This window comes from Myodes glareolus, chromosome 17 (genome assembly GCF_982192425.1).
Source record: "Myodes glareolus chromosome 17, mMyoGla1.1, whole genome shotgun sequence".
Classification (NCBI taxonomy): domain Eukaryota; kingdom Metazoa; phylum Chordata; class Mammalia; order Rodentia; family Cricetidae; genus Myodes; species Myodes glareolus.
The window spans coordinates 30,222,570-30,240,391 of record NC_142042.1 but is presented as its reverse complement, the minus strand read 5'-3'; the positions used below and the strand labels follow the sequence as shown (position 1 = coordinate 30,240,391).

The 17,822-nt window shown below is 44.2% G+C and overlaps 1 protein-coding gene and 1 pseudogene across 7 annotated transcripts; both read left to right on the top strand.

Annotated features, from left to right (window-relative positions):
* Window positions 1–3,814: 3,814 nt before the first annotated feature.
* Tifa (TRAF interacting protein with forkhead associated domain) lies at window positions 3,815–12,554 on the top strand. Of its 7 annotated transcripts, none has more exons than XM_048456911.3 (3): window positions 3,815–4,072; window positions 6,139–6,199; window positions 11,984–12,554. In XM_048456911.3, exon 3 carries the CDS (start codon window positions 11,997–11,999, stop codon window positions 12,552–12,554), a length of 558 nt encoding a protein of 185 aa, XP_048312868.2. In that variant the 5' UTR covers window positions 3,815–4,072; window positions 6,139–6,199; window positions 11,984–11,996. The 7 variants fall into 7 exon arrangements, with proteins under 7 accessions (XP_048312868.2, XP_048312864.2, XP_048312866.2 ...); XM_048456907.3 differs by lacking the exon at window positions 3,815–4,072 and adding an exon at window positions 4,409–4,720; XM_048456909.3 differs by lacking the exon at window positions 3,815–4,072 and adding an exon at window positions 4,409–4,726.
* Window positions 12,555–13,316: 762 nt separating this feature from the next.
* LOC125414755 (ubiquitin-conjugating enzyme E2 variant 1 pseudogene) lies at window positions 13,317–17,822 on the top strand (annotated as a pseudogene).

Genomic DNA, 17,822 nt, shown 5'->3' with positions numbered 1-17,822 from the left:
ACTCTTTGTTCTGAAAATTAAACCCAGTGCGTGACACAATCACCAGACTAGAAACCAGGATTTATGGAGAAAAAGAGGAATTTGATCTACAAAGGAGTTGGGAAGAAAATGTCCAAAATGGCAGTAAAGAAAAAACAAAATTATGTACCGCAAATCAGGCAAAACCAGCGACATGATATGTAGCTCCTCTTAAAAGTGATTTGGTTGAGGATTTCAACAAGGTGACATCAGACGCAATCAGAGTCATGCACTCGATACTAGACCTGGCTGAAGGCTGGGTAGCCAGGAAAGGCGATGGCAGACATACTCCTGGAGAAGAAGTTGAGAGTTCTTACCTGGATCAGCAGGCAGCAGAAAGAAAGAGACATTGGGACTGACTTGGGCTTCTAAAACCTCAAAGCCCACCCCTAGTGATACACTTCTTCCAACAAGGCCACCCTCCCTATCCTTCTGAAATAGTGCCACTCCCTGATGGCCAAGCATTCAAACATATGAGCCCAGGTAGATCACTCTTATTCCCACCACCACATTCCACTCCCTAGAGGCCTGTAGTCACATCATAATGCAAAAAGTGCATTCAGTCCAACTTCAAAAAAGTCCCTGTAATCTATAGTGGTCTCGCACTGTTTAAAAGTACTAACCCCTTGTATAATCAGAATGAAAAAGCAGACCACATACTTCTAATATGCAATGGCACGGGACATACATTACCATCCCAAAAGCAGGGAAAAGAAGCATAATGAGGAAATACTGGACTAAAACAAGACCAAAACCAGCAGGACAACTCCGAACTCTGCATCGCCATGTTTGATGTTAAAGCGCTCTTTAGGTCTCCAACTCTTTTCTACTTTGTTGACTGCCACGTACCTCTCTCTCTCTCTCTCTCTCTCTCTCTCTCTCTCTCTCTCTCTATCTCTATCTCTCTCTCTCTCTCTCACTGGTTCTACCCTGGGTCTGTAGCTCTCTTTGGCAGATATCTCATAATTCTGGCATCCCCAACATCTTGTTGTCTCCAGCACAATCCAGGCTTCACCTTCACAGCTTCACACAATGGCATCTCCAGGCTTCCACTCAGGGACACCACAACACACATCTAGCCTCAGCGGTTTTCCTTAGCCACAGAGGGCAATTTCACAACCCCTTTCTCATATTCTCGACTCCAAGAACAGAACCACCTGGCTAATGTTACCAAGAAGTTAAGGATAATTAGGAATTCTATGGAACCTATATCATGGGGGTTGGCAGTGAGGATGGGCAGACTGTTGCAGTGAGACATTAACTGACGAGCCTTGACAAAATGTTATTTAATTTTAAAATAGAAATAGAATTTGTATATTTCAAATTGTTGAAGGAGTGATAGAAATTTGCTGGGTTGTGGACTTTTAATGTTATTTTCAAACTAAATACTAAGTCACATTATGACAGAACACCCCTTCCTGTTGTATTAAGAACTTATATGATACTGCTTACTTTGGTTTTTGCTTAGTATATGATTCAGGCCTGGCTCTTGGAGTAGCCACTTCCCTAAAGAGCTCAGCTCAGTTTCAGTGTGCTTCCTATGAACCCCGCGTCACTCAATGCTTTTGGCTCAGTCAAGGGAGGCTAACTAAGTGTACAAGTCGGCTGAGGCCTTCAGTAAGGTCTCAAGAAAGGAGTTTAGTCTCTGATGTCGAAGACACTGGCAGCCACGAGCTCTCTGAATATCAGAAGTCTCACTCCTTGAGGCCAACTTGAAAAAAATATGAGTTTGTGGGACGAAGGGAGGAGAGGGCTCGGCCGTTAAAAACTAGGCTCACAAGGGCCCCAAAGAAGTGTTTGCTCACGTGACAACCACAGTAAAGCAAAGGGAAATTTTTTGCTTCCTTTTCAAAAAGGAAACCACAGAACTGTGGGCATGGTGGTGCACACCTGTAATCCTAGCACTGAGGAGAGACAATGGCAGGTAAAGCATGAATCTGGGGCCAAGCTGGGCTGTACAGGGAGACCCTTCATTCCCTTTAAGGGAGCAGTAGAAGAAGAAAAAGTGGAGGAGGTGAGAAAGAAGGAGGAGAAAGAGGTGAAGAAGCAAAGAAGAGGAAGAAGAAATAAAACATGAGTTCCAGCAGTCATGTTCTTAGCAGATTAAAAAAAATGTATTTTTGAGAACTTCATGCAATATGCTGTGACCACACTCTTTCTGCTCTTCCTTCTCAGCAGACACAGTGGGCTGCGCATGTCTCCAAGCTGACTAACACGACTCTGCTTAAGATTTAACTTTGAGCCAGTCGGGGGTGGTGGTGGTGGTGCATGTCTTTCATCCCAGAATTTGGGGTGCAGAGACAGGCAGATCTCCATGAGTTCGAGGCTAGCCTGGTCTACAGAGCGAGTGCCAGGACAGGCCCAAAAGGTACAGAGAAATTGTGTCTCAAAAACAAAACAAAACCAGAAAAAAAAACCCAAAAAACTTTGAATAAAGATGAAGCAAAATCTGAAGCAACTTTCTGAAATAATCTCATTTAAAAACTGCTTTTAATGGTCTTATATGAAGGAACAGCAATAAGGCACAATTAGAAGAGACATTCAGGGAATGAGTGATTTGAGGTCACTTATTTTGTGTGCGTCCTCTGGGAATCTTCAGGAGACTCAACAAACTGAAATCACAGAAACAAGTGAGCACATTCCTTTCGGGCCCTTGTCTGAGTCAAGGTTTTCGACTCCTTTTGGGCCTTCGGTCACTTGTCAAGAAGCCTGGGAGGGCCAAGATTACTGGAATGACCATATTGTAGCTGTCTGGAAGGTGATAAGCACAGGCCAGGAACTGCAGGTACAGCCGACTGTCCCTCAGGCCCCGAGGCAACAGAAGCTCCAAGGTGCACATGCTTCTTGTTGCCCAGTTTTCAGTTCTGAGATCCTTTATTTTTGACCAGTTGTCAGAGGCACACAATTGTGACCGAAGTTAGATTCTCATTTCAAACTACTTGCTTATTTAAAGTCCCATTCTGGATCAACCAAGCCAGTCAATTCAGAGAAACTAAGAGAACGTTCGCTCTCTAGTATCCTGCATTTTCACCTGCATTTTCCTTATTAGTGCTAATAGCCCCTATTTCTATATTAATGGAATTAAGCAAAGGTTTCCACACTTGTGTACAATGCACTTTGACCTAATTCACTGACTTACTACTCTTATTTTTACGAATACTCTTACTCTACTTATTTTTCCCCTACATTTTCTTTGACTTAACCTTAAAGATTAAGGAGTTTTGTGTAACGAGTAGGCCCATAACGCCCGCACTCAGGAAAGCTGAGACATGAGGATCTTGAGTTGGAAGCTAGCCTGAGCTACATGGCAAAGCTGTGTCTAAAAAATAAAACCAGTATCAACAAAAAGGTTAGAGCAGAAACCCCAATTTTTGCATTATTTTACGCATGAGTTTATTCGGCACAATCAAATTGGCAATGTCTTATCTTTCACCTGCTTTGATGCTGCCCGACTGAAGGAAGATACTACGGTTGTCTCTTCTTCCAAGTAGAAATAATAAATGTTGATCATTAACAAATGAAATCACAGCCTTTACCGGAATCTGCTTTATTTAAAAGCAGACTTCCTGGTCCACCTTTGGGTTCCCAACTGAAATTGAAAAAAAAAAAAAAGCCCTCCTGGTAAACTGCCAACAAAGCAGAAACCACAAGAGTCCTCATCATTTTAATTGCCAAAGAAAAAGACAGACAAATATATACATCCGCTGAAATTAAGGACAGAGTCCAGACAAATAATGGCTTCAGAATAATAAATGACGATAAGAATTGGTACGTGGGTTCCCAAGCCCGGAAGACGGTTGTACATCCTCTACTACATCTTCAGTCGCTCCTGTTCTCCTGTTCTTCATTTCTTTTCTCCCTATATAGAATTCCACTCCCATCCATCTCCACTCTCGCCTTCTGTTTTCCAATTCCAATCTCCTTGAACTTCGGAAATCAGTGTTCGAGTATTCACTGTGCTCTGAAGGACCCCCACGAGGTTGCTCCCCCCGCCCCCCCCCCCACCATCCAGGACTGTGTTGGGCGAAGAAGGGACGGTCAACTGGAGTGACAGGTGAGGAAGCGTCTGGACTGCTGTGTGTACAGGGTGGCAACATCCGGAGTCAGATTCCAACTCCGTCTCTGCTGGGTCTGGACTCTTTTCTACTCCCCTCGCCGCGCCCCGGGTTCAGCATCTTCAGAGAGTAGTCACGGTCCCCATCCCGGAGAGCAGGCACGCATCCTCAACTATTCCTTCAACTCCCTGCCGGTTTACCACCCCACGGCCGCCCTTCGCCTGGAAGGGTCCCAGTTCCCTTCTTGATAAAGCCTAACTCCCGGGTCACATGTAGTCTAGAGCAGCCTCTCCTTGGAGAAGGCGCGGTCAGCCCGGGTTCCCGGCTCCCCAAACCGGGTCAGGAGACTTCAGAGGGCAGGGCTTCCTGTGAGAAAGGGCCGGGAGGACGGTGGTGACCTCCTGGCTGGCTCTGTGGGCTTCCTGCCCGGCGAGGACTTTGCGAAGTCACCCGCGCGAGGCCGCTCCTGGCGCGCGCGTGGGAGGTTCCGTGGCGCCGGAGGATCGGCGACTGGCGGGTTCGGCGAGCTCGCACTGCAGTGGCAGGGACGGTCCCCCCACGAGGCCACGTCCTGCCATTTTCATCAGAGGCTCAGGAAGGCTCACGAATCCTCAAGTTCTCAGGTACCTGTAGGTCAGCAGTCTGGGGTAAGGGTGAGCATTGCCACTTTCTTTTTCTTTCTTTCTTCTTTCTTTTTTTCCCCCTCCAAGAGGGCAGCTTTGTCAAAAAGTTTTCAGGGTGTCATCGTCTGCCGCCCGTCCATGGCTTTATTTACAGGCAGACATGTACTACATAACAAGGAAAAGTTTAAAAAAAATACATAGACAGCTCGATCCCAGGTGTAGAAATTTAGTATGTGATCTTTATAAAATAAGGGAGGAACGAACAATACTGGGAGGGCGGTGTGTGTGTCTTTGTTCTCTCTTGTTCTTTGTAAACTTTTCACCTAATCGGAAACCAGAAAAAGAATGCCCTTTGTGCATTCTGGCTCACGGGAACCAACGTCCTGGTTCCCCGCCGCCTAGCGCTGTCATTGAACTAGGGAAACGTTCCCGCCTGCACAAGGCTCCCCTGAGAGGCGGTCCGGGGTGCACAGGGTTAGCCCAGACCCACCTCCCAGCTGCAACCAGATTACAGAAAAGCCAGCTGTCGTCCTGGTCGGGGATTTTCCCGGGCTTTCGGCTCAGAAAGAACTTCCGGGTGCTGGAGGGGGAGGGGTGATCCGCAGGGGATCTGCAGCCTCGGAAGGGGCGTGAAGGGGAGTCGGATGGGTGTAGAAACTGGCAGGTGGACAGAGGGAGACAGGGACTCGCGGTCACTGGAAAGCGCCGTGCTCGCCTCACGCTCTCCACTCTTGGTGGGGGCTTGCTTTTGCTTTTCCTCACTCCCCCTACAAGATTGGGAACAAAAAAGGCTGCTGATTCTGCAGAGTAGGCCTTCTTTGGAATAAAATTAACGGACAGAAGTCTCTAAACCACCCCGCGGGGCCGTGGCAACTGAAGGAGTTGGGCAAGAGGACCGTTTTGCCTTTTGTTTCTTCTAAGTTTCTCTTCCCTTTCTACCATCTCAGTTTTGGGTGTTTGTCAGGGAGAACAGCTTTTGCTAAAAATAGAAATGTCCATCTTGAAATCATACTCTGTCTTAGAAGCTAAGAACTGGAGCAGAGGGAGGTGAAGGTAAATGTTTTAGAGGGGTAAATTTTCCTAGCTCGTCATTCAGAGGAGAAACTTCTCTTTACAGCCAGCACAATTTTAAACAAAACAAAACAAATTCTCCAAAATGTGAGAAACCTTAATCCGCACGTGACCTCCCAGGGGAGCCGAGCAAACTTTCTGTTAAACTGTTTGTCCTCCTGGCTCATTTTAGAAAAACATCGCTCTCCATCTTCTTATTTGTGGCATTTGAAACCAATTATCAGTCTCCAGCAAAAGCGGAGCCGGGTAGCCCTTCACTGGTTTTACCGGACCCAGGAGTCAGAGAGGAGGTGCTGTGTGTGTAGTTGGGGTGGCGATGCTACTTTGCACCTAACACACCTACACGTATCATTCTTCTTTTCCTCCCTCAGGAGAAAAGACAAGGCTCTGGAGTCCTGATCTAGCTAACTGCAGTCACTGGAAGGCTCTCAGGTGAGTGTGTGCCTCTTGGGATCCAGCATGCAAAAGGTTGGCCCTGAGTCTGGAGCACAGGGCCTTTGGCTCACGCCTGTTGGCAGAACCCGCCTTTTATTTCATGTCCCTCTTTGTTATAGAATAGTTTCTTTGTTAACAGAGTTTGCTGTTGGCCAGATGTTAGTGTTTTACAAGTTAGTGATGTCAGACAGCAGTAACAGACAGGGCAATGCACACGTTGCCGATGAGACTTTACTCTCTCTAATTCTACTTTATTCCACAAAGAGAAGACGACTTGTGGTTTTGGTAAAGAAAAATATTGTTAGCTATTTGAATAAATCGTAGTGTACGTGGTATCAGATTCCGAAGATGCAGAGTGTGAGGTGAGAAGGGTCTCTCTGGTTGGCCCTTGGTTTGCCTTGCCTGAGACAACACAGTTACCCTGTATAGCCTGATGTCCTTCTGTGTATTTGGTAATTGAAAACTTGCATAGTTCAAAACGTCTTCTTCTTCTTCTTCTTCTTCTTCTTCTTCTTCTTCTTCTTCTTCTTCTTCTTCTTCTTCTTCTTCTTCTTCTTTTTTTGGAACCTACTGCTACCACTCTTAAATTTGCTATTCTAGCTACTCATTTCTGTCTTCCTACTGAATACTGACGTGCTAGAGATTGGGAAGATCAAGCTGCTTTGGAGAGGGACCTTGTGTCTCTGGAAAGTAGCAGGTTCGTTAGCTCATTGGCCTTTGTGTCTCCCCAAGCAACCTACTCAGCTGCCAGGGAATGGTAGGCCTGTGCTTGCGATCTCATATGCAGGAGTCAGGATGATTGGCATTCGTGGGAAGTTGATGCTTTGGACTGCGTCGTTCTGTGAGGCAGCGCCAGCAGCTCTTCCCCCCTTCACAGTGGTGTCTAAGTTGGTATCTTGCTGGCAACAGCACACATACTTCTGAACCCCCCTTCTCTTAGCTTCCTTAGTTTCCAAAGTATAACTGTTAACCCTGGAAGGGAGGCGGTCTGTGTGCGTGTGTGTTGGGGAGGCGGGGGGACTAAGAGACAGTGCGTTAGAGTTTGCATCTGGGTTTTAACTCCTTATTTTAGACTGGAACCCATTCTTTAAAATCTCCATAACTCCATCTCCCTCACCTGTCAAAGGACAATCCATAGGACTCTTGAATATAAGCGAAGATGGTAGAGCACAGGACTCAGCACCCTGCCTAGCATGTGAGAGGCACATCATAACTAGACATCCTCTGTTAGTTTGTCATCATTTCAGCACCCCGAGACAGGTGACTGCATTTTTCATCTTAGGCCACCCTAGGAGGCAGCAGCAAAGAGCCTCGAGAATCCCAGGAAAATGAATCTCTTGCCCATATGATAGTTATATGCCTTATGTGTTCATCTTTGGCCCTGCTCACTGCACTCAGTGTGAACTACTTCTTTAGGGGGCTGCTGACGTTGTGGCAGGACATGAAGGAAGGCAAACTACACGGCGATGGCTTTTAAAGCATCTTGGTGATGGTGCACACCTTTAACCCCAGGACTCTGAAGGCAGAGGCTGGGGCAATCGCCAGCCTGATCTACAGAGTGAGTTCCAGTACAGCCAGGGCTACACAGAGAAACCCTGTCTTGGAGGGGAAAAAAACTGCCAGGAAGTAAGCTTCTACACAGCTTCCACAAGTTTGTGTTTGTGTTGATGTCATTGTTAAGTGTTTCTACTTGTGTTGGTCATTGCTAAGGGGCCAGCAGTCTCCAGTAGGGGCGCCTTCTCTAAAGGACCAACCAGGAACAATAGAGAACAAAGGACAGTAAGCCCTCTACCTTGGTGTTTGCTGGAAGGAATCACAATTGAGGACTCAGAGGTCCATCAAACCCTAAGAATGCATTCACACCAAGACTATTGTGGGCCCCTGACTTAAAGAGTATTCCAGTTTTCCCCTTACGGTGAGGGCTGTGTCTGTCTGCCCTGGGTCCTGGGGCTGAGAGTCTATTTGCACCAGACGCTTTTTGGCAAATGGATCCATTCAAAAGACAGAACGCGTTATTTAAAACATACAAAACAATATGTAGCTGTCAACAAACACATTATATTTGGGAAACTACTGTTTGTTTGTTTGTTTGTTTTTTTTAACATAGTTCTTTTATAACCACCAAAGCCCGCAGATGGGCTGGAGCTGAACCATTCCCTGGACAAAGTAAAGATAGTTTCTGCTCTTCTTTTTTTTCCTTAACTCCTTGCTTCTTATCAGAAGACCCTGTGTGTGTGTGTGTGTGTGTGTGTGTTTGTGTGTGTGCATGTGTGTGTGTAGTGTGTGTGTGATATGTGTTGTACGCACTGGTATCTGCATGCCTGTGAAGGCCAGAAGCTAAGGTCAGGTGTTACTCCTCAGGCATCTCCTGCCTTCTCTGAGACAAGGCCTCTCACTGGCCTACACTTTGTGCAAAGTAGGCTAGGCTTAGCTGGCCAGTGAGCTCCAGGAGCTGCCTGCTGCTGCCCCCTCTCTTACCAACACTGGGATGACATGTATGTGGGACACGCTCCTGGGTTTTTATGGGAGTCCAGGAGATCTAGGCGCGCTCCTCACATTGGCGAGGCAAGTGCTTCACCAGCCGAGTCCTTCATTTTATTTTGGTGTTTTAACTTGCAAGTGTAATGCAGTTTTACTGCAGAAAAATTTTAAGCGAACAGGGAATATAGGTGGAAATTCGATATCACCCAAGATTCACAACAATGAATTTTTTTATCAATTGCTAATTACATCATTGCATAACTTAGTGTCATTATTCTCATGCATGCTGTCTGCTTCCCGAATAATGAGACCTTATTATCATAATGGAGAATAGTCAAAAGATATCGTGAAGTGGTTTAATCAGTTCTTCCCATTGCATGCTAGCTAATTCTTGCCTGCTTTAGTTTTAATTACTTTTATATCCTTGGCCCAAGATTTTGAGGATTCCTCTCACTGCTTCTGTTTTTTCATTTACACAAGGATCTTTGTAACTTTGTTACAAAGTTCTGTATGCTGCAACAATGTCTAAGAGATATGAATATAAAACAAAAGATTAATTTATAAGTTTACAAAAGACATTTTGCTTGGCTGTCGTTTATGGAATAAATGCACAGAGCTTGATTTTTAGCAGCCTGACTTTGTAAAACAGAGAAGAATAATGTCTTCAAAGCAGACGACAGCACTGGGAATGATGGGAACGTAGGGAGGGGCTACGTACTGAGACCCGGACTTAGATGTGTTCCCTTGCCGTGATGCAACACCATGACCAAGGCTTTCAGTTAGAAGAGTTTATTTGGGAATTACAGTTAGAGTTAGAGTCTGTGACCTTCATCGTGAGGACCATGGCAGCTACCAGGCAGGCTTGGTACTACAATAGTAGTCTGAGAAGTTACAATGAAACACAAACACCAGGCAGAGAGAATTAACTCCGAATGATGTGAATCTTCGAAACCCCAAAGGCCACCATCTCTATGCCTCCTCTAACAAGGCCACGCCTCCTAATCAGTTCTAAACAGTTCCACCTAATGGGGACCAAATACTGTCATTTATGAGTCTATCAGTCTATGGGGCCATTCTCATTCAAATCACCACAGACCCTCTCAAGAAAAACAACACAACAAAAGGCAAAGATCAAAGGATAGTGAAAGTAGTTTTTAAAACAGCATTGTTTTGATACCAAGATAGTAGTTTAATACTAACTGATTAGCCAGGCAGTGGTGGCACATGCCTTTAATCCCAGCACTTGGAAGGCAGAGGCAGACAGATTTCTGTGTGTTTGAGGCCTGCCTTGTCTACAGAGTGAGTTCCAGGACAGGTTCCAAAGCTACAGAGAAACCCTGTCTCAAAAAAAATAATAACAACAAAACAAAGCAAAAAAAATATTGATTTTTGCTTTGTTATAAACAAGACCAGAACAACTATAAATTTCACTTAATTATAAAATCTTATTGATGGGGATTGGAGAAAAGGCTCAGTGGTTAAGAGCACTGGTTGGTCTTCCAGAGGACCCCGTTTAATTCCCAGCATCCACATGGCAACTTACAACTGTCTATAACTCCATTTCCAGGGAATCTGATACCTTCACATAAACATCTGCAGGCAAAACACCAATGCACATAAAATAAAAATAGGTAAAATGTAAAAACCACATTGAAGACTATTGCTTCCTAGGCCCTAACTCAGCACAAGCAGATAAAAACCAACCACACGGACAAGTGAGAGTCATTCAGAGGTCACAGTGAACACTTAGCAACTATTGACAGTTGTGCCGTCAGCACACTTGGTAGAAGTTGTGTGGCTATGGTAAAAAAGTCACCCATAGGCATGGAATGATCAAGGTCCAGAACTAAATATAATGTATTTCTATTTGTATGAGAGAAATTATTCCCTGTGGGAAAACATGTGCTTGCATGCATGTGTGTGTGTGTGAGTGTGTGTGTACGTGCACATAGGTATGTGCACACACGTGTGCATGCTCACATAATTATGCTTATGTGGAGAACCTGTTTGTAGCATTAAAGGCCACTTTGTAGTGGCTTTCTCTGGATCAAAAAAAAAATAAAAGATTGGGATTGAATGAGAGCCTTGTTTCTAAGTGCTTTTTATTTCTTGAAATTTTAAGTCATATGTGGATGTAGTTTTAAAACGTTAGTTTTTTTTAATGATAGTTCTGTATCAAAATAGATTTAGGAAATTTTAAGAAATGAATTTTCCTGTCCTATTGTAATCCTGTAAACAACACCCCATCCCCCCAGTAGATCCGTGCAGTGTGAGGTCTAGTTGGGACACCTTAGGCCTTGGGCTCCAAGGATGCCAACAGGAGCTAGGTGGAATTGCTGTGATTAATGAAGGCTTTTCAAGATGGTTACAAATTATCCCAGTAGCAGTGAAGGCCATGGTACTGAGCTGGCCTCATGCCAGTTGCTAAAAATGGGACGTCTAAATTATAGAATATAGCAATCATTCAAAGTATTTACTTTTTAATCATTAATCTACTAGAAATTCAACATTTCATTATTTAAGGTGGTAATGTTGCAAGATTTATTTATATAATTTTAATTTAAAATGTTTATTTTTTGTATATGTGGGTGTTTTGCTTATATGTGTATATGTGCACCATGTGCATGCAGTGCCCAAGGATGCCAGAAGAGGGTGTCGCATTCCCTGGAATTGGAGTAACAGAAGGTTGTGAGCCACATATAGATGCTGGGCATCTAACCAGACTCCTCTGGAAGAACAACCAGTGCCCTTTGCAGCTACCCCATCTCTACAGCTCCCTGTTTATAACCTTTAAGTTTTTTATTTAAAACAGGTTTCACAATTTATATTAATCATGTTATACTAGAATTAATAGACTGTAGGTCTTCACTGTGTATCGATCCTCAGAGGATATTAAAACTCAAACCAAATGTTTTTGGTACAGCGTCACTAGGTAGCCCACGCTGAGCTTGAACTCATGATCCTTCTGCCTCCACATCTCAAGAATTAAAAGGGTGTGCCACCATGACACACCTGATTTTATTTTTAAACTACATCCGTCATGTTTCTAGGCGTGTGTCACTACTTAGATGAGAAAGGAATTGAGACTTCCCTCGGCTTCCCCTGAATCACTGCGCTGTTAATAATCATCCCCTGCATGATGAAAATGGTCAGAGGAGAAATGAAACAAAGCGAGAGAAGAGGGATTAGTCTGGTATTCTGTATATAGTTTTCCTAGTTTAGAATCCCCTACCACATTTTGAGCATCCTCTTAGAGAGGGCAGTCTGGGCTGAACTAACCGGGTGCTTCGACTGTTGCAGGCCAGAGAGCGTCATGTTGTCCTTTGAAGACGCTGACACAGAAGAGACCGTAACTTGTCTCCAGATGACTGTTTATCATCCCAGCCAGCAGCAAAGTGGAATATTTAAATCAATCAGGTTTTGCAACAAAGAGAAATTTCCTTCTATTGAAGTGGTGAGATTTGGACGGAATTCCAACGTCTGTCGCTATATTTTTCAGGACAAACAGGTTTCCCGAGTTCAGTTTGCTTTACAGCCGTTTAAACAGTTCAACAGCTCTGTTCTCTCATTTGAAATCAAGAACATGAGTAAGAAGACCAGCTTGATGGTGGACAATCAGGAGCTTGGCTACCTCAATAAAATGGACTTGCCCTATAAGTGCATGCTTAGGTTTGGAGAGTATCAGCTCCTGTTGGAGAAGGAAGACGGGGAGTCAGTGGAATCCTTTGAGACGCAGTTTATCTTGTCTCCGAGACCACTCTTACAAGAAAACAACTGGCCAACACAGAGCCCTATACCCGAGGACGGGGGCTATTCATCCTATTTCACCCATAGGACTTCTCCTACAGAGATGGATGAGAATGAATTGTGAACAGAGTCCAAGCGGAAAATTGTGAAGGATGAGGACACATGGGTAGACCCTTGAAAGACATTCTGCCTCTTAAGAGTTTGGAGCGTAGTGTAGCACAGATATCTGCATGCTGACTTTGGGGTTAGTGATAGCATTTGGAGGTCTGTGGACTGTGCTTGTCATCAACTTAGTCAGCTCTTTGCATTCTGGACCTACAGAGAATTAAGTATACACCTGTAAGGGTGAGTGTATAAGACGTATCTTCTGTGTAATGTTATTCTTGTTCCTTTTTTTGCTTGATGACACGCCCATGCTTTGTTTTGGTAACAGCCATCTCTTGGCTTGGTCACATCATTTCATAGCAGCCTTTGGTTTCCAGGGTCAGAGCTCAGGCGGCTTGCTCCCTGGTGCCTGTGGCATGTTCCTACTTGTAGAGCCGGAATCCTGGAATGAGTTCTCGAGTCCCAGCTGAGTCACTGTAGGTTCATTACGGAAAGTTTTGAGAAAAGCGCCTTGATTTTCTCTCTGTGGAATTATAATGTCTACTCCTAAGATGTCAGTGTTGCTTTTCTGTACGTCGGACCTACAATTAACATTTAAAGAACATTGAGGTTAAAATTATTTGCCACACAAGGTGGCAGCCGCCACAGTCTTGGGAGTAAAAGTCCCTCAGAATTGAAGACTGTTGGAAGAGCCGGAAGAAGGCCACGAAGAAGCAGGCACAGCACAGTAAGCTGGGGTCTAGAGGACAAGGAAGACCTGACCCTTACAAGATGGACAGGGATGATACCTGGGCCTCCAATAACAATTTATGAAAACCAAATATACAGCCTTAAAATAGGATGTGGGCCAGAAGCACTTCCCATCTGCACGATTTGTAATGAAAGTCATTATGAGTGGCGTGAGTAGTTCAAATGGCGTGGTGGATCCACGGGTCACATCGGTGCTGGCAAAGTGGCAGAATTCTCACAGCCTCAAAGTCACCCTAGAGGAGCTTCGGCGCTGGATGATGTCAAAAGAGAACATGACATTGACACAGCCGCCAGAAGGACAGTGTTACAACAATTAGCCACCAAGGCCCCGGCCACCTCTCCCCAATCCAACCTGAGTCTTTATTTTCCACAGGGATGAATTTTCTAGATTCATTCTGTAGACCTCAAAGTCCTGGAGAGGAAATTCCACTGAGATTTCGTCCATCCTTAGACACTGTTCTGATACTAATTTGTTGTCCGTTTGAAATACCTGAGTTGTGCTGTGTAATATCTTCTGTGGAGTGTAACCACTGGCTGCCTAGTTGAACTTCTGGGATCAAGGTGTGTTGAAATCAGTTTCCTTTGGCAGCAGTGGGCACAGCTAACACAATTGTGAATAGACACGTCATACAATCGCCTACTGCTGACATCTGGCCTAGGTCTGACTTTGCCCACCCCACCCTCCTGCCACAACTGTGTGGTGGCCCTTAGAATAGATGGCAAGGCTTCAGGTAGCAACTGTGAGACTACTGCTGTGTTAAAACCTTGCTTTTTATTTAGACAGAAAAGGGAAGATGATGTGGGATTCTCCTCTGTATGAGTATGTTTTATTACCATTAGTTAATAAAAAAGCTACTTTGGCCTATGGCAGGGTAGAATATAAGTAGGCGGGAAAACTAAACTGAATGCAGGGAGAAAAAGGCAGAGTCAGAGATGCCATATAGTTGCTGAAGGAGAAAGATGCCTTACCGGTAAACCGTGAGCCTCATGGTAAAATATTAAATAATAGAAATAGGTTAAGATGTAAGAGCTAGCTAGAAATATGCCTGAGCCATTGGCCAAACAGTGTTGTAATTAATATAGTTTCTGTGTGATTATTCAGGTCTGGGTGATGGGAAAATGAACGTGCAGTCTCCATTTACACTATGGAGCTTGGGGGTGCTCTGACTGCACCCCTGCTTTCTTAAGCCATGTCCAAGCCATTGCCTCCCCTATTCCTCCACTGCCATCCTTGGCCAAAGTTTAGGTTGTAACTCTCCCCTCCCTCTAAAATTGGCCATGGGTGAGGAATTCAGGGCTTCTGTCTCCCCACCTTTACCAAGCGGTGCTACTTTCCCCCCCTCCTCCTCAACTCACTTGTTCCCCATCACCACCCAACACTTGCTGTGGCCAGACGCTATCAGATGAGGTTGGAAGAGCCTGGCCCCCCTCACTTAGCTCTGGACCACGTGTTCACTTGCCACCACCCTGGGAAGGGAGTGCTGGGTTCTCGGTCCTGCAGCCACCATCAGCCGATGAACTTTGAGCTCAGGGCTCAAGGTGAACAGAATAGTCACGGGGCGACAAACCTGCCAGCGCCCAGGGTCCTTGGTGGTTCCACCTAGAGAAAGGCTATTGCAGAGAGTCCTAAGTGCATAGGGTTCTGAGTTGGTTCCTTTTTTCATAATCACTAGCTCGTTGTCATTTCCCTACTCTGTTCAGAACCACTAAATGTTGAAATGTGGGTGCATACCAAAATAAAGGCAATTCATTGTGTTGGAAAACAAAGTTTTCTTACAAAATTGAAAATGACAGGGTGGTGATGGTGCATGCCTTTGATTCCACTTGGGAGGCAGAGGCAGGCAGAACTCCGTGAGTAAGAGACCAGCCTGGTCTACAAAATGAGTTTCAGGATAGTCAGGGACACACAGAGAAATACTGTCTCCAAAACAAAACAAAACAATAACAACAACCCCCCCAAACCAAAATTGAAAATGAATTTTATGTATCATACATAATTTTTCAATTGTACAGATCAAAACTTTTAACAGCCTCTTTGCATAGGATAAGTCAGAGTTCAGTCCCCTAGCCTTTTCTCTGAAACTTTCTAAAGGAAAACATTCATACTTAGACCACTATGTAGAAGTTATGTATATGTGAATATTTATAATAAATGCTTACATATAGCTAAACTTCTACAACTTTTAGAAGTTATATTTCTTTAAGAGATTCTCACTCAACTCATTTTGACCTGATTAAGATGAATGTTAGTGAATGTTATGTTAAAGAGAACAACAGCCACCAAGTTAAGATAAATTCTAACGTTACCAGGAAGTAAGGCTCCCTGTGTAACCTTGGTATATGAAATTTTGTGCTATAACAGATGAGGTGGGGGGAACTAATCATATACTTTGGGGGAGGGAGTTCGAGACAGGGTTTCTCTGTAGCTTTGAAAACTCTCCTGGAACTAGCTCTTGCAGACCAGGATGGCCTTGAACTCACAGAGATCCACCTGCTTCTGCCTCCCGACTGCTGGGATTAAAGGCCTGCACCACCACTGCCCAGCCCATGTACATATTTTTGTTTCTTTGTTTTTGAGGCAATGTCCTGCTTTGAAGCTCAGACTGACCTTGAACTCATGATCCTCCTGCATCAGTCACCTGAATGTAGTGCTTACAGGTGTGCACTCCTGTGCTTAGCTTAATGTAACTATATCTCTACAACCGCCCTTCAAAATGATTTCTAATAAACTTTTCAGCCTGATGTCATGCACACTATGCCTCTTGATGTAGATCACCAGAAACTCCTAGACTATGGAACAGGACCTCAGGTGCTATCCCAGTCCAGGACCTGTTGCTACGGGCACTGCTTTCTGTCTCTGTGCTACGTGCCAGGCTAACTGTTTCATTTCTTGTCTAGCTTTGCTGCTGGCACCTGTGGTAAGCAAAGCATGGCAGACAGGTGACTGTGTGCTAACTGCCAGAACCTGCGAGTGTGTCATGACATAGCAAAGACAAATGAATGATGTGGGTAGAATTAAGGTTGCTCACTAGCTGACCTTAAATTACAAGAGATCATCCGGGATTATCCCAGACCCAGTTAATAACAGGGTCCTTCAAAGCAGGAGGGTAAGAAAAAAGATATCAGAATGATCAAGTGTGACAAGGACTTGACCTGTTGTGAAAGGTTTTGCACTTGGAGGAAGGAGGCCAACTTCAAGGAAGGCAGCAACATCTTGAAGCCAGAGAATGTGCATAGAGATCTACATGCTGGAAAGGACAGAGAAACCTCAGCAAGATGTTGGCACACAAAAGAGTTCCACAATAGCCCAGAATGACAAAGGTTTATTTATTTGTGGATAAACTCACAGAAATGGTAGCGATCCTTGACCCTCTGTGCGTGCTGGTAACTGGAACCGAACTTACAGATGGTGTCAACGTGGGCTGACTACATCCACATAAAATGTGAGAGAACTTGGGAAGAAATTCTAGACACAAAAGAACAGACTTTAGCACAGTAGCAGCATTTTCTCAGGTGGGCTCTGTTTGCTAGAGTCAGGCAGAGGCATGATTCCTTAAAGAGAAGACTTCCTGACTCAACATTAGTAGCAAAAACTGAGTGGCTTCTTTAAGAGCTGTCTTCCTGGTTCGTGCTGGTAGCATGAGATTCTGGCTCTTTGGGGAGATCCTGCACTTTAAAGGTGTCTGTGAGCAGTGTGTTACAAATTGCTTAACAGCGACATAGACCCACTCACTGCATCTCTGGAGCTGAGGTGGTGTGCATTGCTCACAGAGCTGGTGAACATGCCTCTGCCATGTTGGACTGGGTGGAACAAACAGGAAGGGTTGCAGAGTTGGTCCTAGTCACATATGCTTAGCATTAAAAAAAAAGTGCTCCTGGTCAGAAAATGATTACAGATATGCAATAAAGACAGATTCAATGGAAAAAGACCTCTAAATGTGTCATAATGTACACGGGCATAGTACATGGGCTTATTGAGAGAGAAGTAAGAATACAGAAAGTCATACATTAAAGGAGTAAAGATAATTAAATATTAAAAAGTAATAGAGTAAAAAAAAGCCATGTAAAGATGGAAAATACAGAGAGTCTGGATTATGTATACTATTGTGTTTTCTTTGAAGTTTTTGACTGTGAATGAGCTAAATGCAGAGAGACATTTCATTGTATAGGCTGCTGAACTAAACCAACATATATATTTTAAAGGTATATTGACTTCAAAATTTGAGTCTAAGGATATGTTACTTTGGAAAAGAGGTTCTGCTTTTGTTCCCACAGAGGACAAGAACCTGTAAATTTCTTCTAGGCTAATGTGATTTGATGAAACAGAACTCCCAAAAGGTCTCTGTGAATCTTAAAAATACTTTGTCCAATAAACAGCGGAAAGCAGTTTGGAGAAAACTACACCAAAATTCCCAAAACGATTGTTTATAAACGTTTGTTTTCATTTTGGGGGGATTGATTGTAAGTGATTAATGGTCGCAGTCAATTTAAAAAGATAAATAAATAAGAAGGATATGATAAAAAGATGAATATTTTA

Excerpts from the sequence above, each read along its gene's own strand:
- Tifa (XM_048456911.3), top strand. The coding sequence starts at position 11,997 with ATGTTGTCCTTTGAAGACGCTGACACAGAAGAGACCGTAACTTGTCTC.